General features: G+C 43.3%; 1 protein-coding gene across 1 annotated transcript in view; it reads right to left on the bottom strand.

The window, feature by feature from the left end:
- Positions 1-6,937: 6,937 nt before the first annotated feature.
- LOC139765882 (uncharacterized) overlaps positions 6,938-26,698 on the bottom strand; it is a 28,674-nt gene continuing 8,913 nt past the window's right edge. The window contains exons 2-3 of the mRNA XM_071693765.1: positions 11,219-13,315; positions 6,938-8,297 (exon numbers count right to left, since the gene is read on the bottom strand). Coding sequence (XP_071549866.1) covers positions 12,383-13,315 — 933 coding nt within the window. The 3' untranslated portion in view covers positions 6,938-8,297; positions 11,219-12,382. The remainder of the gene's footprint in view (positions 8,298-11,218; positions 13,316-26,698) is intronic.

Below are 26,698 nucleotides of genomic sequence, written 5' to 3' on the forward strand. Positions count from 1 at the left end.
AAGACATTCTCCCAGAGAGGTATTTTAGTGCAGCACATGGTCATTCATACAGGAGAAAAGCCTCATGAATGTTCACATTGCCAAAAGACCTTCTCCAGGAAAGGTGATTTTGTGAGGCACATTGCTGTTCATACAGGAGAGAAGCCATATGAATGTTCTCATTGCCAAAAGACCTTCTCTAGGAGGGCTGGTTTAGTGAACCACATGGCTGTTCATACAGGGGAGAAGCCTTATGAGTGTTCACATTGCCAAAAGACTTTTTCTCAAAGGGGTAACTTAGCACGGCACATGAATATTCATAGAAATTAGAAGGCACATGAATGCTCATATTGCCAAAAGACCTTGAAGAAGAGTAGTTTTGTGAAGCACTTAGCTATTCATATAGGAGAGAAGCAGTATGAATATTTTCGTTGCCAAAAGACCTCTGAGGAGAGTGGTTCAAGTGCAGCTCATAGCTCTTCATAGAGGAGAGAAACAAGTGAATATTCATAAAGCATATGATTGTTTATATTATCAAGGGACCTTTACCTAGAAGAGTTCTTTAGTGCAACATATCCTTTTCTATCATGATAGAGTCAAGTGTAATAAGATGTCCTCCCAGCAGACATCTAAAGATCACTTGATGTCTGTCTTGGAGATAGAGAGATCTTGTAGTTCTGAGGAAGTAAGACATGAAGTTGTTGATGGTGCAGAATCCATAACCTGCTAAACACAAAATTCTAGAATGATCAAAAAAATCCCCTCAATCATTCACAGAGGATCAGATGAACAATATTCACTATATTGAGGAAGAAATTTGAGATGTATCATGTTAGTCTTCATGCTAAAGGTAAATATTTTCTTGCATTCACTGCCATAGATATTTTACTGCCTTGAAATCCACATCCATCATGAGTCCTGTAACAGTAAAGTAGCATTTCATTCAACTGATTTTGAACTTGGCTGAGGATTCCTGTGAAAATGTATTACTTGTGATGTGTCAGTGGAGAGTGCTGTAACAACACTTCCATTTTCCTATGAACACTAGAAATATACTTTTTATAAAAAGTGAGTGTATATGTATTTCATATGGTGAATTTATTTCAATGAGGTGAACATGTTAGGAATTAGAATGATTGTGGTGATAATCATTTATCTTGGTGATTTGCAAATTTTCCTCTTTGTATGATTAATATCATAGAAATGTCATGGTTAGGATGCAAAATTATCTAACATTGGTCATCCATATATAGTATTTGGACCAATGTATTGGTGATAAAAAGATGGGTTAAAAGTTACCTAACAAGTTATCTGCTCTACTACACCTTGTTTGCAGCACTCTTTTTTTGTATGTGTATGTGATGATTTATTTGTGTTATGGAGAGATTTTTTTGCTCATGTTGCCCTACTCTTAACCTTGTATATATGTACCATTCTTTATTTACATATGTATACATAGATACACACACGAGCCTAAGCCAGGTAACCATTTATTATTCATCCCCATGGGAAGGATAGTGTTGGCATTGGCTGAGGACCCAGAATTTGAACCAAGGTTAGTCAGTGCATGAATCATGGTCAGTGATGCTACCCACTACACCAAGGAAACCCATGGATATGTGTGTTTGCTCACCTTTCCTGCTATGATTAGGGCCTAAGGGATTTGTCATTTAGGGAGAAGATCCTCACTTTACTTCTTTTTGTAATTGATTTATATTACGATAATACACAAGGGGAGTGTTTCAGTGCATATGAGGGTTTCCTCATGGAAAAATATTCTCCATATTACATTCCAATTAACATTCCTGTACATAAGCTTCATCTGTTACAACAATACTGTAATATCTTCCTAGTCAACCAAATTTGCAGTTAGTGTTATGTTCAAGCCATCAGGGAGTTATTAACATGGCCATCATTTTTGTATTTAGAAGTAGAACATAGTTAGTTTGATATAATATTATGTAATTACTGCCTTGTATATTAGTTTATTTCAAGAATGTAATGGACCTTGCAGTAATAAGCACTATAATAATATCTAGTGAAATGACAAACCATTCTCCATTTCATATAATACATCAGTAATACACTTGTGACTTGGCCAAAGAGTTATTAACATGGTCATCAAATATATTTTCAGAAGTAGAACATTGTGAGTCCAGTGTAATATTATGATATAATCATTACCTTGTATACTAGTTTAATACAAATATATAATGAAACTAGCAGTAATAAGGACTATTATAATATGTTGTGAAAATATCATAGTCGATATCATTGCAAGAAGTCATGTTAGTTTAATATTTACAGCAAAAATTGAAACTAGATAAATATGTGGATTACCAACACAGCTATACATCTATGAAAGCATTTAGGCAGTTCAGGTTCAAGCGCATTACACTCAGGGTAAAAAGGTGACCAGCTTTGAGGGGTAATGTGAGAAAGACATGACTGGCTGAGTGAAAAATAATTTTTGTCAGACGATGAGAAAATTTTGAGAATCAAATCACACTCATTCTGACAGCAAAGTTATCCAGGCCAGGTAATAGGTTGTGTCGGATCCATCATATATTGACAAGAGTGAAATGATTGCGATACTGTTCCTTTAAGTTGTAGCAGACAACTTATTTGCTTGACAATAATTACCTTAGTAATTCTGCAATTCATGGTATTCCATTGGATAGTATAATATACCAACATAAGTGTTAGGTTCTGAGGACAGCCTACTGTAGTGGAAGAAGTAGAGTGGAGTTCAGTGACTTGTGGTCTTTTGAGAACAGTTACTATGTAAGGAAAACTGTCTACAGAATGTACTGTTTACTCATAGTTGTAACTGAGGGCATTAGAGTTCTCATATAGTACACAGCACTCTGATGACATAGCCAGAAGTGGGTATATACCACAGGTGTTCATTATTACCCTGGATATCAGTGTGGCACAGTAATATGTGCTAGAGTACAGGTTATAGTGTACTTTTAAAGATTTTTTTTTTTTTTTATATACTTTGTCGCTGTCTCCCGCGTTTGCGAGGTAGCGCAAGGAAACAGACGAAAGAAATGGCCCAACCCCCCCATACACATGTACATACACACGTCCACACACGCAAATATACATACCTACACAGCTTTCCATGGTTTACCCCGGACGCTTCACATGCCTTGATTCAATCCACTGACAGCACGTCAACCCCTGTATACCACATCGCTCCAATTCACTCTATTCCTTGCCCTCCTTTCACCCTCCTGCATGTTCAGGCCCCGATCACACAAAATCCTTTTCACTCCATCTTTCCACCTCCAATTTGGTCTCCCTCTTCTCCTCGTTCCCTCCACCTCCGACACATATATCCTCTTGGTCAATCTTTCCTCACTCATTCTCTCCATGTGCCCAAACCATTTCAAAACACCCTCTTCTGCTCTCTCAACCACGCTCTTTTTATTTCCACACATCTCTCTTACCCTTACGTTACTTACTCGATCAAACCACCTCACACCACACATTGTCCTCAAACATCTCATTTCCAGCACATCCATCCTCCTGCGCACAACTCTATCCATAGCCCACGCCTCGCAACCATACAACATTGTTGGAACTACTATTCCTTCAAACATCCCCATTTTTGCTTTCCGGGATAATGTTCTCGACTTCCACACATTTTTCAAGGCTCCCAAAATTTTCGCCCCCTCCCCCACCCTATGATCCACTTCCGCTTCCATGGTTCCATCCGCTGACAGATCCACTCCCAGATATCTAAAACACTTCACTTCCTCCAGTTTTTCACCATTCAAACTCACCTCCCAATTGACTTGACCCTCAACCCTACTGTACCTAATAACCTTGCTCTTATTCACATTTACTCTTAACTTTCTTCTTCCACACACTTTACCAAACTCCGTCACCAGCTTCTGCAGTTTCTCACATGAATCCGCCACCAGCGCTGTATCATCAGCGAACAACAACTGACTCACTTCCCAAGCTCTCTCATCCCCAACAGACTTCATACTTGCCCCTCTTTCCAAGACTCTTGCATTTACCTCCCTAACAACCCCATCCATAAACAAATTAAACAACCATGGAGACATCACACACCCCTGCCGCAAACCTACATTCACTGAGAACCAATCACTTTCCTCTCTTCCTACACGTACACATGCCTTACATCCTCGATAAAAACTTTTCACTGCTTCTAACAACTTGCCTCCCACACCATATATTCTTAATACCTTCCACAGAGCATCTCTATCAACTCTATCATATGCCTTCTCCAGATCCATAAATGCTACATACAAATCCATTTGCTTTTCTAAGTATTTCTCACATACATTCTTCAAAGCAAACACCTGATCCACACATCCTCTACCACTTCTGAAACCACACTGCTCTTCCCCAATCTGATGCTCTGTACATGCCTTCACCCTCTCAATCAATACCCTCCCATATAATTTACCAGGAATACTCAACAAACTTATACCTCTGTAATTTGAGCACTCACTCTTATCCCCTTTGCCTTTGTACAATGGCACTATGCACGCATTCCGCCAATCCTCAGGCACCTCACCATGAGTCATACATACATTAAATAACCTTACCAACCAGTCAACAATACAGTCACCCCCCTTTTTAATAAATTCCACTGCAATACCATCCAAACCTGCTGCCTTGCCGGCTTTCATCTTCCGCAAAGCTTTTACTACCTCTTCTCTGTTTACCAAATCATTTTCCCTAACCCTCTCACTTTGCACACCACCTCGACCCAAACACCCTATATCTGCCACTCTGTCATCAGACACATTCAACAAACCTTCAAAATACTCATTCCATCTCCTTCTCACATCACCACTACTTGTTATCACCTCCCCATTTACGCCCTTCACTGAAGTTCCCATTTGCTCCCTTGTCTTACGCACCCTATTTACCTCCTTCCAGAACATCTTTTTATTCTCCCTAAAATTTACTGATAGTCTCTCACCCCAACTCTCATTTGCCCTTTTTTTCACCTCTTGCACCTTTCTCTTGACCTCCTGTCTCTTTCTTTTATACTTCTCCCACTCAATTGCATTTTTTCCCTGCAAAAATCGTCCAAATGCCTCTCTCTTCTCTTTCACTAATACTCTTACTTCTTCATCCCACCACTCACTACCCTTTCTAAACAGCCCACCTCCCACTCTTCTCATGCCACAAGCATCTTTTGCGCAATCCATCACTGATTCCCTAAATACATCCCATTCCTCCCCCACTCCCCTTACTTCCATTGTTCTCACCTTTTTCCATTCTGTACACAGTCTCTCCTGATACTTCTTCACACAGGTCTCCTTCCCAAGCTCACTTACTCTCACCACCTTCTTCACCCCAACATTCACTCTTCTTTTCTGAAAACCCATATTAATCTTCACCTTAGCCTCCACAAGATAATGATCAGACATCCCTCCAGTTGCACCTCTCAGCACATTGACATCCAAAAGTCTCTCTTTCGCACGCCTGTCAATTAACACGTAATCCAATAACGCTCTCTGGCCATCTCTCCTACTTACATAAGTATACTTATATATATCTCGCTTTTTAAACCAGGTATTCCCAATCATCAGTCCTTTTTCAGCACATAAATCTACAAGCTCTTCACCATTTCCATTTACAACACTGAACACCCCATGCATACCAATTATTCCCTCAACTGCCACATTACTCACCTTTGCATTCAAATCACCCATCACTATAACTATAACTATAAACTTTTAAAGATAGTAGGCATTATTACATGACAGCTAGAGACTGAGTGTGAACGAATGGGGCCTTTGTTGTCTTTTCCTAGCGCTACCTCGCACACATGAGGGGGTAGGGGGATGTTATTCCGTGTGGCGAGGTGGCGATGGGAATAAATAAGGGCAGACAGTATGAATTATGTACATGTGTATATATGTATATGTCTGTGTGTGTATATATGTGTACATTGAGATGTATAGGTATGTATATTTGCGTGTGTGGACGTGTATGTATATACATGTGTATGGGGGTGGGTTGGGCCATTTCTTTCGTCTGTTTCCTTGCGCTACCTCGCAAACGCGGGAGACAGCAACAAAGCAAAATAAAATAAATAATAATAGTAGGCATTTATGAGTGTATTATGTCTGTTTGTAAATACCTTCTAGCCCCAGTATAATGTATGTTTTCAATGTAAATGGCATCCATATTAATTAGCTGGTTTTACAGGATAAGACTCTTGTTAGAAAATTTAAGAGTGCATTTGACCTTTTACTACATTTTCACATTGGCAAGAATAGACCACTTGATTTGGTGTACCCAAAAAACTCAGTCCTGGGTGTAACAGTCAGACCTAGCCTCTAATGTTCTTTTATTTTGTATGTATAAAACCATAAATGTACATGTTAAGTAATGTATAAAGTGAAAATATATGTGGAAAACTTTACTTGTAGTTTTATTTAGCCATAGGTCCATTGTTTATAAAGTTCAGTCATTTTACTCATGTGAATTATTCTCTGATGTCATTTCACTGTACTTTGTTCTGAAATAGAATTTTATGTTTAGAGGAAGCATTTTCTATTTATCTTAATCTTAATAATCATCCCCAACTAGCACTTCATTTATATAGTTTCCCTATATGCACATCATGAAAACACTGTTGAATAATTTTGGAAATGATTCCTAAGCAACAGCAACATACCACCAACAAGCTTTCTGTAATCACTGTACACAAATGTTATAAGAGATCATCCACTTACTAATAAAACTGCAATTATCACAGTTTATTTTCGCATTTGTGCACAAACATGTTCATGAGGTTCATCTTTCCACACAGCTTTCCACACTCATCATACAGTGTATAGAGTGAGAGATAGTGACATTTCAGGAGTTGCATGAATGTAATGAGAAGCTTGAGTATGGACTGCAACTGGAATCCGGTTACAATGGGGTAACTTCATATGGTATATGAATACAAACAAAAAATACTAACTATATTTACTCATCCCAACATTTTCACACTAATGTGCACAAAAAAGTGTCTCATGATCATCCTTAAGTGAAAAAGTTTCCCACATATGCAAAGTTTTATACACCACTGTGTAAAAGCAAATGCTTTTGGAGATAACATTTCTACAAAAATAGTTCCCGACATTCATCACACTCAAACCTTTTCACACCACAATGCACAGACAAATGTCTCTGAAGATTACCTTTCGGCAAAAACAGTTTCCCACATTCATCACATTCAAATCTCTTCACACCGCTGTGTACAAAAAAATGATCCTTAAGATAACTTTTACTAAAAGCAGTTCCCCACATTCACTGCACCCAAATTTTTTCAGACCACTGTGCACATAAAAATGCTCTTTAAGTTGACTTAAATGCAAAAACATTTTCCCACATTCTTCACATCCAAACTTTTTCAAGCCAGTATGCATAAACAGAAGTTGCTCAAGACCATATTTTAGTGAAAACAGTTTCCCACATTCGATACATGCAAACTTTTTCACAACACTATGCACAGACAAATGTTTACAAGGATAACTTTTGTTCAAAAACAGTTTCTCACATTCATCATATCCAAATGTTTTCACATGCACAAGCAAATGTTTCTTAAGTTCACCTTTTTGAAAAAACAGTTCCCCACAATCAACGTAGCCAAACTTTTTCACATCACTATGCACAGGTGAATGTTCTTTAAGTCGACTTTTCAGCAAAAACAGTTTACCATATTCATCACATCCAGACATCCAGACTTTTTCACACCACTGCGCACAGGTAAATGATTTTTAAGATGACTTTTCTGCAAAATAGTTTCCCACATTCATCACATCCAAACTTTTTCACACCACTGTGTACAGACATAGGTTTCTGAAGACTACTTTGCAGCAAAAACAGTTTCCTACATTCATTACATTCAAACTCTTTCTCACCACTGTGCGCAGACAAATGTTGTTAAAGTGCTTTTCTGGAAAAACAGTTCCCCACAATGATTACACATTCAAACTTTTTCACCCCACTGTGCACAAGCAAATGTCTATTAAGATTACTCTTACGTGAAAAGATTTTCCACATTCAACACATGTAAATTTTTTCACATGTTCTGAATCTTCCTCATCACTTTGAACGAGGAAATGCTTCTGAAAATTTGTCCGATGTGGAAATACTTTATCACTTTCAGAAGTCAATTTCTTTTTTTGACCATCATGCAAAAGGATATATTACTGGAGATGGTCCTCCTGTAAATATAATTTCCTATATTTCTCAAATGGTAACTCTTCTTCATTAGACATTGTCAGTTTATGTTGTTCATAGTCTTGAAATGCAATTTCACTCAGTATCTGAAACAAGAGAGTTGTCTTTAAAATGTGTTAATACAAGGTGTTACATTTCAACCTCTGGACTATAGAAAAAAACAATGGCCATATCAGAGTTGATAATTATGGGAAAATGCATGACTATATTTGGAATTCTGAGAAAAGTACTAAATTCAGCACTACAAGGGCTACTTGACCAATCTCATTCAACTGGAATCCGTCCCATTTCCATAGCTACATCTCCAGGCCTGGGTCTTATTTTTTCCTTGTCTGAAACATTTGCTGCCTTAATTATAACCTTCCATCTCTTGAACACCACTATTTTTTAACCACCTCCCCTGCTGTTTTGATTCATGAATCTTGAGTCTCCTGACTCTGATATCAACTTGCTCAAAGTCTCCCTACCCTCTACTACTTTCCTACTGTATTTTGTATCCACAACCCCACCCCACCTCCAATTCCCCACAAGACACAATGCTGACTATTTGACTTATTGTCATGAAGTTCTGCTCTCTTCATAACTGATTCACATTCTAAGATCCTCTATGCAGATTTCAGTAAAAACCACAAGGGGTGGCCACAGCAACAGAGTCTCCATAACTAAAAAATTCCAGTGCCACTTCTTAGCCTTTTGTGCCTCACCCTTAATAGGCCATTGGCAGAGGGCAAGTCTAGCGCAATGTTTGCTGAAGCTCCTACCTAATGTTCATAATGACTGCTTCTATCTAATTCTCCTACCTACTACTTCTACCTAGTGTTTCTACCTAATGCTCCTGCCTAAATATTCCTACTTACTACTTCTATCTACTGCTCCAACCGTTTTGCCAAATAGCAGGACTAGCACACAGCGCTCATTGCAGGAAAGTCTAGACTTACAAAGAATGAGCTGCAAGAGTTAAGTGTTGTAAAGTGAACATATGAGAGGAGAAATTATGTTTGTGGACAGAATGCCACTACTATCTTGGCTATTGTTCTCATAAGCAGTCTGCATGTGTCCCAATGTCCAATGTTTAGACCCTTAGCACATATACGACTCTACTGCTCCCACAGTTTGTGTGGAGGCTGGTAGTACCCATCCACTCCAGCCACCTTGTCACATTTCATCTTATGCAAGCCTTTCACCACCTAATCTTTTCATTAAACCACTGCATACTTCCCTAATCCAAAAACTTGACATCTGCTATTCCATCATCAAACACATTAAACAATCCTCCAAACTACTCATTCTAAATACATTTTCTTCATCTCTGCCTTCACTAATGTTCCCATTTGTTCTCTTGTTTTCCTCACACTATAAACCTCCTTCCAAAATATCTAATTTTCTCCAAAGTTTACTGATACTCACTCACCCTAACTCTCACTTGCACTCATTTTGAGCCCATGCACCTTCCACTTGACCTCCTGCCAATTTCTTTCGTACATCTTACTTGCTCTCCTTCCTTGTAAATAATGCCTGTACACCTCTCTTTTCTTTTTACAAGCAACTTTAACTTCATCACTCCACCACTAACTACCTTTACTCACCTACCCACCTTCCACATGACACTCGCTTCTCTCACACGTAACAGCACTGCTTCTCTAAATACCTACCATTCCTCACTTACTCCCCAGGCTTCATTTCATTTTATGTTTTGCCATTCTACGCTTAATCTCTCCTCGTATCTCTACACAGGCCTCTTTTCCAAGCTTACTTACTTTCACAACCCTCATCACACCTACATCATGTCCTCTTTTCTGAGAGCCTCTATGAATCTTCATTCTCACCTACACCAACTAATGATCAGAATCCAGTCAGTGGCCACACTCAGTAAATTCACATTTAAGAGTCTTTCTTTTGCATTCCTATCAATTAGTATGTAATCCAATAATGCCTGATTACCATCTTTCCTAGTCTACATATACTTATGAGTATGTCCCCTTTTTTTTTTCAACTCAGTGGTTCCAACCACCAGTCTTTTTTCAGCACACAAGTCCACAAGCTGTTCACCATTTCTATTCACATCACTGAATACCCTATGTCACTAATTATACATATCTAGTGCCACATTACTTTTCCATTTTGCATTCAAATCACTTATCACTAATACCCAGTCTCTCACATCAAAACTGCTGACACACTAACTCGGCTTCTCCCAAAACACTCATCTGCATCAAGCTGATCCATATTTCTTTAAAGTCTTCTGAACTCAGTTAATATATCTGCAAAACTCAGACTGATTTAGATACAGATGTTAGACTGCATGGTGGCATTCTGTGGAACGCATCAATAATAAAAAAATACATCCATAATAAAGGAAATTATGCACTTCTAGACACTAAAGTCAAGTTTCCTTGTTATATTACAGCTTCTTTCAGTTTGTACAACAGCTTACAAAGTAAATAAAACACTACAGAATCTAGACAAGGACCAAGTGAAATTTTACCAATAACCTTCAGCCGTGATGTCACTTTTTGTGAAAGATCATTAGAAAATTATATCAGGATATTTGTAGGTATTCCCCATTCATTCTTTAGTTTATAGACTTTGACAAATTGGTACCAATGGGTTCTTTACATTTTCAATTTGTGATATTGTGCCTTTACTCCAATACTTTTCACTTTATGAAACCTGCCCATAATGAAAGAATTTAAAACTGTTGAAGTAGGAGGTGTTAAACTCCCACAATCTATATCGATTCCAAAGTGTACGGAATCCTGTGGTACCACTCCCGTCTAAATCTATCAGTTAGAACACGTATGTTCGTCAACAGATAAATTCATATATAGACTGGTTCTCCGCTGGAACACCTGTACTCACAACGAACTATAAAGAGCACATAAGTACCGCAGCCATTTCCCAAAGTTAGTTTCGATGCGGAACTAAACTGGTAATTTACGAATCCAGTTTGCTGCTATTGCTAAGTGGTTTAAATCTCATAGAAAGTTACAACAGTTGGACAGCATACCTGACTCGCATGTAATGTAACAGCGAGAAAAAAGTCCACAGCACCACAAATTCTTGTCTTGGTTTATCTTCTTGTATGGTGCGGGACATTGAACTTTTTTGTCTCAAAGGTCCTGCCTTAGTATTCCTTACTTTGACTTCTCGTTCGCAGTGTTTTCGCTTTTTACCCTTCCTCTTCTTGACTTCTTGGTAGCCGTCGGAACCTCCACATGTTTTAGGATATAGCAGTGTTCCAATCCAAATTCAACAGACTGTTGTCAAGCCAGCGTACAACTGCAGCAGCACACAAACATATGCGGCGCTCTCTGTAGGCAGCACACAAACATATGTGGCGCACTCTGTACGTAGCACACAAACATATCCAACGTTTCCAGTAGTTAGCACATACATTCAGCTCATCCAGCGGTAGCATGCAAACATAAATGAGCTAATGTAGCAGGCAACACACTTTTCTTAACAGAAAAGAGCTCCAGGCAATGATCTCAATTTCTATAAAGATTTTGGACTGTTCACGGCTCATGAAGCCTGTAATGTATATCTAAAGTGGGGGTAGAGGTATTAGAATTCAACTATATACCTTCAGTTCGGCTGATGTTCACTCTGCATCACATGAACTTAGACATACCCATGAGTCCTGAGGTATGCCCATGTAGATTCATGTCATGCATTTTGAGAATTTTTAACCAAAGGTAAACAGTTAATTCTGCAGGAGTCTGGAATGTTGGTAGATCAAGTAATTTCCAGCCTTCCAGTGTGGGGCTGCGACGAAGAAAATCATACCAATCATACCTGGTAAGTCTTCTTACCTGCACGTCCTGGACTGCCAGCTGCACCTGGTTTACAGAAATTAACTAGTACTTGATGACTCGAGCTGCTCCTAAATTTGCTACGCCGTTTATTAAACATTATTGGATGGGTGTAAACTATAAACAACGGCGCAACCTTATGAAAAATCTCCAGGAACCAGCAAACTGTGGAATCATATCAAATAAATGTCTAATAATAAACTGTGGTATAGTTATTTACTTTTCAGAATACGCAGATCCCTCTGGAATCTTTACAATCATTCGATACACCATTAATCATTCAAGACAATAATGAGAGACAGGTAAAAGATAAACAAACTTCACGCGGACTGGTGACATAAACAAACAGCAACGAGTCGCTACCTTTCCTGATGAAGCTTTGGCACGTCACCTTCCACACGACTCAAAAACGACAATACTGGCACTCTGAAATGTGGTGGAACTGTCTTAGTGGAACTAGAGTCCGTGTCGTGTACATCCTGAGCCTGATGTACATGGGCGCGACTTGACTTGTTGACCGGCGCCGTGCTTTTGGGCTTCGAAGCTGAAGTGTCGGATAGTACAGGCGGCACCTCTGAATCAGACGGGGTTGGGTCCTCTACGGACTGACTGTGTGAAGCCTCCGAGCTGCTCTCGGGACTGCCATTGTCATCTTCGTGAAAGTTCTCGGACTCTGGTTCTAGGATGATGAACTCGTAGCACATGCCACCCTCATCATCCTCACCCAGTGGACGCATCTCTTGGACAAATGGATTTGGAGGTAAGGGAGGGTAGAGCTGTTCCATCAGCAGTGGGTCTACGTGCACCGACGGCAGGAAATAATCGGGCTCCATAACTGGATCAGGATAAATATTTATCTGAGGTTCTGGTGTAGTGAGTTGAAGGGAATCATCGTGTCTGTGGTGTGAATAACGATGATGATGATGATGGTGGTGGTGGTGGTGTAAGTCGTTCTCCACGCTGCTACCGATGGACGTGACGTTGAAGTGGTCATGGTCTGCTGCTACGACAGCCTCTCTGATCTTCTCAAAGACGAGCATGAAGTGTTTCCTAGCCAGGGAAACCTCGGGCGTGTACTTGACAGGCTGCGGAGCCACACTGAACGGTATTGACGTGTTCACGAACACTCGTGAGGACCTGCCTGCCGTCTTCCTCAGCCTCTCAGAGTCCCGATCGGCCTTTGAGCCGTCTGGAAGCACATCCTCAGATGTGTGGGTGTCACTGGGGCTGGCCAGATGGTGGGCGTGGCTGCTGTCACCATACACGGCTGCCAACGTCGCCGTCAGCACCAGCTGTAGAAAAGAAGAAAAAAGATGACAGGAATATTAGAAAAATTCCTCCAGATATTTTCCTGCATCGTTGTATGCTCGATATTTTGACGTAGCAAGAATTGCGGCTTAAACAAAAGCCACTCTGAATGAATAACAAAAAAGACAGTACTTTGCGAAGATACGGCACTAGGAGAGGTAGAGGGAGGTGATCAGAGCCGGTCTTCCAAGGACTAGAAACCAACGTATAACCTGCAAGAGCTACACAGTCCAAAGATGGCTTCGTTACTGCGGGTCAGCCCAGGAGTTTTCATTACTGACGGCTGCTCACACCCCCTACAAACAAGGGAAGTTTACAAGAAAACTGACGCAAAAAGAAATTTCATTAAAGGCCTTAGGTCAGAAAAATGATCGACTTCTAATATAACAACAACAAACAAAAACATAACAAACACTTCTCATAACTATAGCTTATATAGTACACAGTACAGAATCAGGATATCAACTAAACTGAACAAGTTACCATGTATAATTCTCTCCCTTCATAACCCGGGCTCCACTACACCACACGCTCAGTCCACATCCCCAAGCTCCACCGCACCACACGCCTCCAACCATAGTACTCCCCAGACACAATCCTCAAGTTCCAATCATACCACTCGTTGCAGCCACAAACCCATGGCTCCAAACACAACACACACTCCAGCAACAACCCCAGTTTCCAACCACACTATACGCTTCAGCCACAACCCCCAGGTTCCAACCACACCACACATTTCAACCATTACTCCAGTGAAACAAGCGCCTTGTAACTCCAGCTGACGAAAACTATTTGGAGGAAATAAATGGACGACAATAAGCGTCGTAAGTGATCAGATCAGAGGTTACATGGGCCACTAGGAAAGGCGCGACGGATGCACGAGACTCCACCTTAGCTTCCGCACATACCCTGGCTTGCATCACATACCTTGATGATGCATACTTGGCCTCCACACATACCTTGGCTTGCATCACATACCTTGACGATGCACACTTGGCCTCCACACACGGCTAGGACCACATACATTGGATGGTGTATAACTGGGATCAAAATAATCACTGATCTACAAAACATAACTTGGGTTAAGTATATTTCGGATCTCAAATATCTTGGGTTAAGGATTTCTTGGATTAAACATGTTGGGTTCACACACACTTGTATATACATACATATGCCATTACTAAAACACCGAGTGATACATACATAGAACTAGACCTCGCTTGATACACAGTTTACATACATGCACAAACACATACACACATACACCGTGGTGTAGTGGGCAGCGTCGCCGACCATGATTCACAAAAAGCGTTTTCTGTGTTCGAATCTTGTGCGCGTAAAGCCAATCAGCTGTTTGTCCTTCCCCTCAGGGTTGGTCTATACAAGGGTAACTAGCTCAGGCTGGTGTGTAGGTGTACACATAACGTAAAGACATGGCAAATATATACAATGTTAAGTAACATGGCAACTAGAGTGTAGGACCCTTCCCTTGTAACACACAAACAGTAATCGCAAATAATATTGATATACGAGGAATGGGGCCCCACGAACGTAGAACTCTCTCTCTCCCTCATGAGGAAATAGGTAAATATCAATAGGTAAATGCTGTGATTACACATACCTGGGATTACACAGAGAGAGGGAGACACACCTTGGATTACAAACACTTTCCCCGGACCTTACCAGGTGAGGTGAGTGCTGGTGCTTGAACCAGAAGACAAACCACACAAACTATATATATTTTCAGGACCTCAGCAACAGTTACGAAATTCTACAAAGTTCCTATGTAGCCACAAAGCCAGGGCTGAGAGGCTCCATCCAAAGATATGAATAATGAACTATATACATAACCAAAGGTATGAATATTGAATAATTCTTAGCTCAGATTAACGAATTTCCTTCCTAAACCACAAAACTTCACTTCACAGCACAAAAACGACCCCAGACTGTTGTGGCTGTATAGAAAAGGCAACAAGAATACGTACGTATCAAGGAAACACTCTGCGTAACTCAGTAAAACCAGCACCACACATCTGTACACGAAATACATGTCTTCTGCTCTGCCGTAACTTCCCCTCTCCAGTCTCCTCCTTATTCCTCGCTAAGACCCCAGATATATACATAAAAAGTGGAGGCGGCGGAGAGTAAGAACTTCTTCCTGGAGGCAACGGAGAGTGAGAGGTGCTCTTCCCACCCACCACAAAGTGTCCATGTCAGGTGACCGAGGACACACACACTCAACTCTCCTTTGTTTTGCAGAGGTTGTCACCATGATCAACACCTTCCGCAGGTCATACCTCCAAGGTCTGCCCGAGGCCTTTTCATTGTTGTCGTGTTTTTATTGTTTTTAGTATTTCCTGCTACCTCTAACTCTCTCAAAAACCCACAAGTGTGTGATATTTTTATCGTGTGTGTGTGTGTGTGTGTGTGTGTGTGTTCTTTTGGACAAGGACCGACCTGCAGAGGGTTTTACCTGTTGTACACAATGGTACACATTGCTCATGGTATTACCGCGTATATCATCTATACGCCTGGCTCAGTACGCACCTCATGCTCGAGGACAGGCGTCCCAACGCGCCCTCGGAGGCATCACCGTCCCCGGGTGCCGCCAGGACTTCCTTTGAAAGGATAACTGGAGCAAGATGCCCCCAGGGGATGTGTATTGCTCCGCCGCGTCTTCCAGAAAGAGGTGATCCATGCGTCTTTTTATTATCGTATATCAGCGACACAAAGGTCAAAGGAGATTCCCAAAACAGATCAATGATAATCACATGAAGGTCGATACCATTAAGGAAATTTCTCTCGTCCACAAGATGGCCTCATGTCTGAAAGGATTTATGAACCTGATTGATTAACGGGTCACTCATAACACCAGCAAGACAAAATGTGTGAGAGGAGAGAAGAAAGACTGAAGTACAATAACATTCTATGATGTCTTATGACACCTAGCATGATATGGAAGCTACTGTGTGGAGGAGCGAGGGTAAAATGCAAGACATCGGAAGGCAAAGGTAAGGGTTATACATGCAGTGAGAGCAGGTATGGCTTTAGAATTATATTGGACATCTGGAGAAGGTTTCTTTAGGTTTTCTATTGTTGTTTATAACTTGACGTTGGCAGCTTTCATGACCCTGAGAATTGCCAAGTGTAGAGTAGGAAAACTTGAGAAAGGATTTGTGAGTGGGAGACATGACCTGGTGAGAGGGTCAGACCTAAGCTGCGTGTGTCCAGTGATCCGAGTCATGACCTGTAACTCCGGTAACCCCGCCAGGTTCACCTACTTGAGCCAACCTGCTGGGTCACGGACACCCGACTCATGAAGGTCACGCTGACCTTTACCTGATCACCCACTGTCCCAACCGATCCTGTTTTCTCTCGAGGAATCGGTCACCACGTTAGGTCATGCCAGGAGCTGGGTCATCTTTAAGGTCACTTTAGGCCTTAAGTCACACAGACCAGATCATATCAGGCGTGGAGTAAGGTCATCGGTCAAATTTCAGGCGAGGTCACACATCAGGTCATAATGCCGAGAGATAATGTATCAATTGAAAGCACACTGAAGCGTTGGGCTGTAAGACCAGCACACACCGCAGGTCAGGTCAAACTTGGGGTCACGTGAAACCAGGGTTCGTATCTTTCCGGTCACGCTAGAGATCAATTTATGCGTCCGGGATCATATACGAATTTGGTCACATCATATTACAGGTCATGCACAAGGGGTCAGGTCACCGTTATGCCAGAGATCACAGGTCACGAAAGAGGATAGTTTAAGGAAATAGGTCATACCACAGAACTAGGTCAGATCTCACCTGAGACAAGATTATGAGCTTCAAGTCATGTAAGAGATCAGGTCAAGCAAATGCTGAAAGAGCCACGCCTTTAAACTTCCTGCCTCGCTGAACAAAAGCCAAACATTTTCGTCAAGCAATACTTGGTGAGTGAGTCAGTGTGTGTGTGTGTGTGTGTGTGTGTGTGTGTGTGTGTGTGTGTGTGTGTGTGTGTGTGTGTGTGTGTGAGTGTACGATATTTCGGCATGAAAGTGTTTGCATATTTGAGAAATTCTTTCGACATATGTCAAGTTACGTGGTCTGAGTAAACTATTGTCTAAAATTCACACTCACACCGTCCCGCCCACACTCAGACCTACACCCACACCGTCCCTCCCACACCGTCCCGCCCACACTCACACCCAAACCCACACCGTCTCGCCCATACCCACACCGTCCCGCCCACAACCACACCCGCCTTCTTATAACCACACCATCCCGCCCAAACAAACCCCAGACACGGCCACAGCTTACCTACCCCCTAAACACACTCACCACACAGTCCAGGTCAACACCACACCACCCTGCCCACGCCATTCTAACCACACCCACACCTCTCGGACCACACCCACACCTCTCGAACCACACCCACACCACCCCACTCACTCCCCAGATACCAGTGTTGGGGGTCAGACAATCATCACCTCCAATACTTCCGCAGGTGAGCATTAGGTCAAGCGTTCGTGACCCGCCAGGGAGGAGGCCGGGCCACAGGTGTGTGTACATCTGCCTACCTAGGATTTCGACCTGCAGGTAGAGTCATGTGCCTGTACTGGTAGATAGTGGGCCATGTGTAGCCAGAGGTACAGCACTGGACCAGTGGTACAGCACTGGACCAGTGGTACAGCACTGGACCAGTGTGTTCATGTGGTCCCCCCCACCCCACCTGGTGAACATCTGCCTCGGGGAAAATAAAAGGAGAAAGAAAGACGCTAAACTGTGGACATGAGCCAGCGGCGGGACCGCACAGCACTTCCATGGCGGTTGGTTCCCGTACGTTTTCTTTTATTGTGTTGTTGGTCATGAGATTCTGGTACATGGCGATCACTATCTCTCTTGTCATTGAACTCCTTGCTTTATCAACAATTCTTTTGACCTCCTTCCCTGAATGATTTCTTTTTTCGTACGCCTTCTGAACTATCTTCTGCCTTTACCTACGACTCTGTGAGCACACAAAAAAAGGTGACAATGATGGGAGAACAACAGATCTAGACACGAGTCATATAACCCTTGGAAGCGGCCTACCAGATCTGGACGAGCACTGTAAAATAAACCATATAACATGTATCTCTAATCTCGATCGATAGCTTATGATCTATTCTTCATTACCAAACGTCTTCATCAAACTTTTCTATCATTCATGTCTGAACGTTTCTACTATGTTAAGAACGAATGACGGTGACCTTTGACCTGACAAAGTCATTATGGTCAAAGGGTCGTCCCGTGGTGCCCCAAGGGCGTACTGTGATGCTGAAGGATCGTACGAGAGGCGGGGAGAGACACGAGACGTCTCGCACGTCTCGCTGACTAAGAAACATCACTGACCTCATCACCCCAGCAGACGTAGAACCTGGGGAGAGAACGTTTCCATATGTAGCGCAAGTAAACGTTCGACCAGAGCCAATGGGTCTATATCAAGAACCAATAAACGTTTGATCGGAGCCGATGCCTCTATATCAACAACCAGTAAACGTTTTACCGGAGCCATTGCGTCTATACAAAGTACTAGTAAACGTTTGACCGGAGCCAATGTTTACATATATGGAACAAGTAAAGTTTTGCCAACGTTCCTTCATAAAGTCAAAACTCTTTGAAAGAGTCAACGTTCTCATATAAAAAGTCAACCATCGTTTTACTAACGGTTCAACGTGGAGAAAACGACTTACTACAGTCAACATCCCTTACAAAGAAGCAGCAAACGTTTCACCTATGTTCACAGATAAAGATCTAGTATACGTTTAACAAAAGTCTCCAAATGAATAGCCAAAAAACGTTTTACAAACATTCGCTAATAAAAAAAAAAAACAGAAAACGTTTGAACAGAGGCAAGGGGAGAACCCGGTGGAAAGGAGCCAACGTAAAAAAAGAAAAAAGTAATCTGGGCTGTGAAAAAAAAAACGATGAGGGGTGTAAGTGAGCCATTTCTTGAGCCCTTCTACGATCAGTCGTGACCTTAGCGGCCAGAAAAACCGGCGGGGCAACTTTCCCCGTCATCAGGACCCCTGACATAACCAACACACGCCCAGGGGGCCGCCTCAGACTCGCGCAAACAAGCGGCATTTATCATCATTTGCATATTGCCTCCTGCACAGTAATCACCGGGGATTGGGTGCTATTTCCAGAGTAATGGGACCTATATGGAATGTTGGTCGGGTTTTTGCCTCGTTTAAATGGTCTGAGATTTGTGTGTGTGTGTGTGTGTGTGTGTGTAACGTCTTATGTATGAAGGTGCGAGCGACATGATCGTCCCCTTCAGAAAGACGGAACGGTTCTTAATAAGGCAGTAAGATCGTTGCGTCTGACGGACTGGCCAGTACGTCTGACACAAGCGTCGCACTGTAGTGGTGATCGAGAGTCGTACCCTCGCTCTGAAGGTGTTAGTGAGAGAGAGAGAGAGAGAGAGAGAGAGAGAGAGAGAGAGAGAGAGAGAGAGAGAGAGAGAGAGAGAGATCGGGTACCCAATCATTCCCTGTTTAACAGATGTGAAGGTGTGAATAACATGCTATACAAACTCCACCAAAAAACGTGATTCGTGTCTACTAATGAGTGAAAAACCCCGGCACTAAGGCCTCGTCTTGCTCTACATAAAGGAAAACAAGATTTACACAGAGGCGAACACTGGCTACATGATCAGTGCCGCTGTGAGATTGCTACAGCGGCACGCCGGCCCAAGTTACATAAGAGCTCTGTAGCGGACGAGAGATGGATGGTGGGGGAGGGGGGAGGTTGCAGGATGAGTGAGGGCATGAAGGAGGAGGAAGAGGGGGGGAGGGAGGAGGGCAGGCGACCACACCTACCCATTGGCTCACTAGTGACCCACCACAGGTCATGGGTGGGGTAGGGTGGGGTGAGAGTGACAATGTTAATATCACACATTAATCCTTCTATTGCAGTTAGGTCGACCGAATGTCACTCTTTTCCGCTTCAACCGTGACACATTAATCCCACACAGGTTCATCTCACGTTCGCTCTGGACGTACATTACTCGCCTCCAGTACCTGTGAGGGGCCGGGGGGCTAGCTGGTCAGCTACCTGCTGGGCTGTAGTTGGGCAACAAACGAAAGGAAGTAAATAAAAGGTCGCTAACGCCGCCGCCACACTCGGGTGTTTGGACCCCATTACCGTAAATAGTGAAGGCAACATCTACCTGGCAACACCGGTTCCCGCTACCACACTGCCGGTTTTTGTGAGGATGTGTTACAGTTTGCCGGTGGTGGGGTGCGTGTGTGTGTGTGTATGTGTGTGTGTGTGTGTGTGTGTGGGTACATGTAAACCTTACAGACACTTAATCAAGTTTTTTCTTCAGAAATCGATACCCTTTTTGCTTCGTTCTTTGCTAAGGAATGTTTCTTGCGCATGCCTCCTGACACTCCATGTTGCCTAGAGTCCAATTAGGTCTTCTGGCCATATGGTAGCCATGGATTTTGAAGATGTGCGCATGGTAGCGCCATCATTGCTCACTGAGGGATCTAACAATAATTACCATGTCTGCAATTCTTTCTTCCTTCAACGTGGACAGCTTAAAGACTTTCTTCCTGTCATCCTCGTTGGTAGAATATTCGTTGGTAGAATCTTTGTTAGTATGATACTCGTTGATATTAAGTTCGTTAGTATAATGCTCGTTGGTATAATGGTCGTTGCGTGTCGTGGAAATTCTGTGAACATTCCTGACCCTTGGGTATGATGGTCTGGCATTTCACTTCATCATTATGGGTCAAGATAAAGGCCAGGCCATCATAGTAAAGGGTCGTACCGTCGCACTGCAGGGTCGTCCCGTCCTGCTCAAAGGTCAGGTAAGGAGACGAGGTCATTAATGTATGGTCCAACCTGAGTCGACCACTGCACTTTGGAAATATCTTGCTGAACATTTGCTTGTTTACGTAGATGAATACCATTTCTGCACAAACTACATTTTGTTTACTGGTCACACTTTCCTACTAATGTCTTGGGAAAGTTGAAAATGATAACTCAAAGTCCTCCGTTGACCTGTTCCTATCAGCACAACTCTCACAGCTCGTCTTTCCTTCCTCTTTTCCCTCTTTATTCTGATCAGTTGAGTCAAGGTTGTATTTCCTCTGTGACGTAGTAGTTCAAGTCACTTGACATCACGTTGCATTGCCCATCCCTGCACAGCGATACCTACACGGACCACACTTGATATCCTCACCCCGCCTGAGACGTTTCCTGCCTTGGGTTATCACACTCCAATATACGTCATTTTTTTTTTTTGAGGGGGGGATAAATCGCTGTTTTCAGTGGTCTACGGAAACAGGAAGAGATGTGGGTAGAATGAGTGGAAGGGGTGGACGAAGAGAAGAGTGTGTGGAGGGAGGGAAAGGTAAATATGTCCTGGAGAGTGGAGGTGTGCGTGGAGGGAGGGGTGTGTGTGAACGGGTTGCAGACATCTGTAAGGTGGGACAGGTGTGGTAAGGTCACCTACTGTCGCCAACACCAGCAACCATCCCTAACACCATCCCCACCACCAACACCACCACCACCACCACTACCACCATCCCCACCACCAACACCACCACCACCACCACTACCACCATCCCCACCACCAACACCACTATCATCACCACCACCAACACCACTATCATCATCACCACCACCATCACTACTATCCTCATCATCACCACCACCACTACCACCACCACCACTATCATCATCACCACCACCACCACCACCACTATCACCACCACCACCACCACCACTATCACCACCACCACCACCACCACTATCATCATCACCACCACCACTACCACCATCCCCACCACCACCACCACTACCACCATCCCCACCACCACCACCACTATCATCACCACCATCACCACATGCCACACTCTCAAAGGAAATGAGCCCTGGACACCCGGGATCACCTGGTGGAGGCTGGCTAGGCCCACAGCACCTCAGTCCCCCTCCCACCACACACAGTACGGGTAACCAGGGTAATGTTTCCCGAGAACATATCCTCCCCTCCCTCCCTCACTCCCTCCCCTCACTCCCTCACTCCCTCCCAAAAGAGTGAATCACCATGAGAACAACATATGAGGTACCATGCAGATAAATGCTGGCCACGGCAGCAGCAGGAAGCACCAACTGTAACATGAGAAGTAGATGGAAAAGAAACTCCAGCGGAACTCCGAATTAAGGGAAATTTATTACTCATAAGTTGCATGACGTATGTACTAGTGATGATATCATCTCAGTACACAACCATTAACAATAACGACTTATAGATCAGACCCTTCGGCGCTACGGTACACCCCTATGACCCTACAGATGTGTTCTGGGCTCACGTCACAAGTGTGCCCTCGCTCACAGGATGTTATATGAGATTGACTACTTAACTTTACCGTACGAGCGACCTGATCTACTGCCGCCTTCCACTAGGGGACGTTCTTCATCTCTCAACAGACCAATCGACCTTAATCCCCTGGATCCTAACTGTAAAAATTGTCAGAAAACAACTTTTTGTTTCATTAGATGAAACTTAATCTGACGAGAATGAAGGGAAGGAGAGCGGGGACGCAGAGGGTCGAACACAGTCACTAGAGTTTTACCAACGCAAGGTAAACAGCCACCAACCCACAACCTTTCCAGGAAAGACATTCACCACTGACATACATATGTAAATCAGGGTCTTAGGTCCCAGGCATTCCCTCAGGTCCGAGGCATTCCCTCAAGTCTGAGGACTTTGTGATAACTATTCAAGTCAAACGATGGAAAAGAAGCTTAAATTTTCTCACTAGTCTCCCAGTATTTTATGTAAATAACTTAAAATCATCAACAACTCACTCGTATAGAATTACTGACCATTGTATACCATCTAAACAGCATTACGTGATGTAGTTTTTAGCGACTCAGTAGTAATCTCACAGTGGAACTAACATACATCAGATGTAGATGTGTGGATGGCAGTCTGAGATGCATGACCTACCAGGCATAACCATCTGTTCCCCATCCCTCCCCCCCAAAACCCTCTCCAACACCCCCCCCCCCCCCCCCCACTGCTGTACAGTCGGGGATTTGAGGGAAAACAAAGAAAACAAGAGGTGTTGTTTGTGCCATGTTTACCTCGGGGTGTTGCGCCGTCAGCCAGGCTCAGGTAAGATGATGGTCACTCAGTTCGAAATAAGTTACTAACCATTCATGGATTACGTTTCTTCTGTGATCACAAGGATGGAGTGGTTGATGAGGGAGATTATGTGGCGTAATTTATCAGTGATTGTACGGCTGGCCTGGATGACTAGGGATTCTCTGACTTACCGCATCCGTAATCATATGATTGGTGTGGGTGATTAGGGAATGGCGTGATAGACTGTGTCAATGACTCATATGACAGGATTGGATAACACAGGGAACCCTCGCCAGACACTGTGTCTGGTACCACCAGAAGAACGTCTCTCATTACAAGAACCTCTGCCAACCAATATGGATGACGTTACAAAGATAAGGACTACATTACACACACACACACACACACACACACACACACACACACACACACATACACACACACACAGACGTACACACACACACACGCACACACACACACACACACACACACACACTACACATCTGATAACTGTGTATGGTTGGAGAAATGGTCGACAATCTATTGAGAACATTCACTGGACCAAAACTGGATTAAGCCTCACAGCCCTGGTGACCATACGTAATGAAGCACAAAGATTTAACCAAGAGTGAAGGGCACCGCAGATGTTGCCTGAGTTAAGAGAGCAGAGCTACGATGAGAGGATGAGGGCCACAATGTTTCCCACACTGGAGGAAAGGAGAGAGAGAGAGAGAGAGAGAGAGAGAGAGAGAGAGAGAGAGAGAGAGAGAGAGAGAGAGAGAGAGAGAGAGAGAGAGAGAGAGAGAGAGAGAGACGGGTGACCTGATGACAGACTCCATGTTTCAAAATCATCTGGACGACGTGGACAGTGTACAGTTGTTACATGAAATACAGCGACACAGTGAGCAGAGGATACGACAAGAAGCTGTACAAGAGGCAGGTTAACAGGGATGTGGTCAAGAGGTACTGATTGCAATGTAGGGATTGTGAAGAAATGGAACACATGAACTATGCAGGAATGGAACAAAGAGATTGTGAAGGAGAGGAATACAAGGGTTGTGAAGGAATGGAACACACTATACCATAAGACTGTGAATACCGACAGCAGGTAAATGTTTGAGCAGCTGCTTGATTGTAAAGTAAGTTCAACACAGAGTTGGCCGACTTATGAATGTAATTTCTGCCCGCCACTGTAGAAATAAGTACCGGTACAGTTATTACAGACAGGTAATCACACGTTTCTCCAGACGCTCGTATACCTTCACGTGTTCCCCAGTGTCTACGGAGGCCGTGGGCTACCTAATGTGTTAAGGCAGTGGGTAGGTAAATGGGCTCGGCCGTGTAGTGCATGATCTGGGCAGAAAGAATCCACGTAACGATAATTTAGAGAAATGAATATCTGAAGCTGGGGAGTTCGGAGGACTGGATAAGGCGTTGTCATTTAGTTTGAAGCTTCCACTGCTGGCGTGCCCACGGTTTACCCCACAAAAGAATGAGTGTTGACAGCGTTCCACACAAATGAATGAAGCGACAGACAGACAGACTGTACCTGGGTGTGGGGGTGAAATCTGCCAGGAAACCCGATTGAACGACATCAGACTAAGATTAGAAGGATGGGTCAACAACTTAATGGCAGTAAAATGGAAACGCAATCAGCGATGGTGCAGGTCTGGCAGACCATCCATTACGTCAGCCAACCTAAGATGTTGCAGTGGAGAGACTGTTCCAGACCCGAGGCATGAAATAAGTAACTACACTTAGGGACGACCTGGGGCTCCTCACGGCGGAAGTGAAGTCTGTGAGAGACACACTAGGAGACCAAGGTAATAACACGGCAGGTGAGAGAGGACGAGAAGGAGACAAGTGAAGCAGGAAAGACAATTAATACTCAGGGTAGCCAACGCTCCCTGTCTGAAAGTGAAAGGGAATCGAATGAAGGCGCCAGAGTGCGTGGAGCATCAGAGGTGTACCTCTGACTGAAGGTCAGTTGGTTATCAAATTAAAAACATCATAAAGTGTGTCGAGGCCGACAAAGTCGTCTGCATTTCTGAGTTCGAAGTCAACTGAAATGTTCAAGACGAATGTTTCACAGTGTAGGAGGATCTGCCACACTTGCTTGACGGTGAGATGAAAATTGTTTCCAGAGCGTCGAAGGTCAGGTCAGGTAGATGAATGAAATGCCAACTGGGCAGAAGCAGGTCGGGTGTGGTTTACCGGTTCCAGGAATTCTGATCATACTGAAAGTAGTGAAGACATGATACAGAATTAGGAGAAGAATATGTTGGATCAATTGGAATCTTTAGGCATGAAAGATATGGCTGGTAGTATAAAGTGGCTTACAAAGATGGGGATATGTAGCAAAGGAGGTCTGGGTTACCCAATGAACGTGACATTTGAAATAGGAGGAAGCAGCCTAGACCGAAGACAGACTTGCAAGTTGACAGACGGTAACAGATATAATGTGTAATTCAAAAACGACAGAACGAGGGAAAAACTGGAGAAATTCAGAGGAAAATTACAGGAGGCAAAGATCCCGAGGATCAAGTCGGTACATAAGGAAGGACGCCATACAACGTGAGTGACGCGCGGTGAACTGAGACATCTGCAACAACAGATGAGGATCTCGTTAACAATCCTGAGGCTGGAGGGAGACAAGTCTGCCGCCGTCACCGAGAAATTTGAGTTCAGTCCTCACGTCTCATATAACTATTCCCCAGGCATCACACCTCCTCAGCCATCCCTATCTTTGGTCTGAGAAGGACAACTTTTGTCCAGTTAGTTTGGTGTAACGGTCCTTGGTAACTGGTTCTCATTCAAATGATCCCGGATTCGAATCCAGGGAAAAAATAGCAAAAAATGGTCGGCGTTGAAGATCATGTAAACAGTTTCTGATGCTTTGGTTGGGGCTGTGGCGAGACTTGGAACTAAAGATCCGTTAGAGGAAAGTAAGCCAGACGTGACAGTTAGAGCAGAAGGAGAACTCAACTAGGATGTCTAGTCTTTCGTGGTTCTCCCAGAGGGATATGTCATAACGGGAGAGAGAGAGAGAGAGAGAGAGAGAGAGAGAGAGAGAAACTTACGACGAGGTTTTACCAAGAGGCAGGCCGCACGCAGCTCTCACTCTACGAAAATACAGAGTTATGGAAAAAGAGTCATGCGAGGTACGTGTTCTGCAGTGTTTATGCATGATAAAGAGAGACTACGTCAGCTGAGTTAAAGTCAGCTGCACATATATAATGACA

This window comes from Panulirus ornatus, chromosome 56 (assembly GCF_036320965.1).
Source record: "Panulirus ornatus isolate Po-2019 chromosome 56, ASM3632096v1, whole genome shotgun sequence".
Taxonomy (NCBI): Eukaryota; Metazoa; Arthropoda; class Malacostraca; order Decapoda; family Palinuridae; genus Panulirus; species Panulirus ornatus.